Source organism: Eimeria mitis, genomic scaffold, assembly GCF_000499745.2.
Source record: "Eimeria mitis Houghton genomic scaffold, Emh_scaff391, whole genome shotgun sequence".
NCBI lineage: Eukaryota > Apicomplexa > Conoidasida > Eucoccidiorida > Eimeriidae > Eimeria > Eimeria mitis.
The window spans coordinates 12,156-12,633 of record NW_013572245.1 but is presented as its reverse complement, the minus strand read 5'-3'; the positions used below and the strand labels follow the sequence as shown (position 1 = coordinate 12,633).

Here is a 478-nt window from a genome sequence, read left to right as displayed (position 1 = left end):
TTATGAATACGGGGTAAAGGCGTTGCTCCTGTTGCTGCTGCAGTTTCTGCTGCTGCTGCTGCTGCTGCTGTATTCTGTTGTTGTTGCTGCAGCTGCTGCTTTTGTTGTTTTTGCTGGTGCTGCTGCTTATGCTGCTGCTGCTGCTGCTGTGGTTGCTGCTTCTATCGAGCGAGCAGCGGAGGGCCCTCAGCCCTGCGCCGGACGTATAGCAGCGCAGCAGCAACAGCAGCACAGCAGCAGCAGCAACAGCAGCAGCAGCAACAGCAGCAGCAGCAGCAGCACGTACGCTAGCGAAACTTTAGTTGAGGGGCGGAGAGACAGAGAGGCGGTCCTGGTGGCTGCTCTGTCTCTGGTGTGCTGCTTCTAGGGTTTAGAGTTTAGGGTTTAGGGTTTAGGGTTTAAGCAGCGGGGAGAAGTGTATGCAACGTACAGCAGGAAAGCAGAGAGAAAAGAGGCTGCTGCTGAGGCCTCATATACA

General features: G+C 55.2%; 1 protein-coding gene across 1 annotated transcript in view; it reads left to right on the top strand.

Annotated features, from left to right (window-relative positions):
* The window catches only part of EMH_0010600 (uncharacterized protein), a gene marked incomplete at both ends in the record, with an annotated part of 3,664 nt that extends 3,297 nt beyond the window's left edge, over positions 1 to 367 (top strand). Inside the window, one exon of the mRNA XM_013499007.1 lies at positions 44 to 367. Coding sequence (XP_013354461.1) covers positions 44 to 367 — 324 coding nt within the window. The remainder of the gene's footprint in view (positions 1 to 43) is intronic.
* Between the last annotated feature and the right edge of the window lie 111 nt (positions 368 to 478).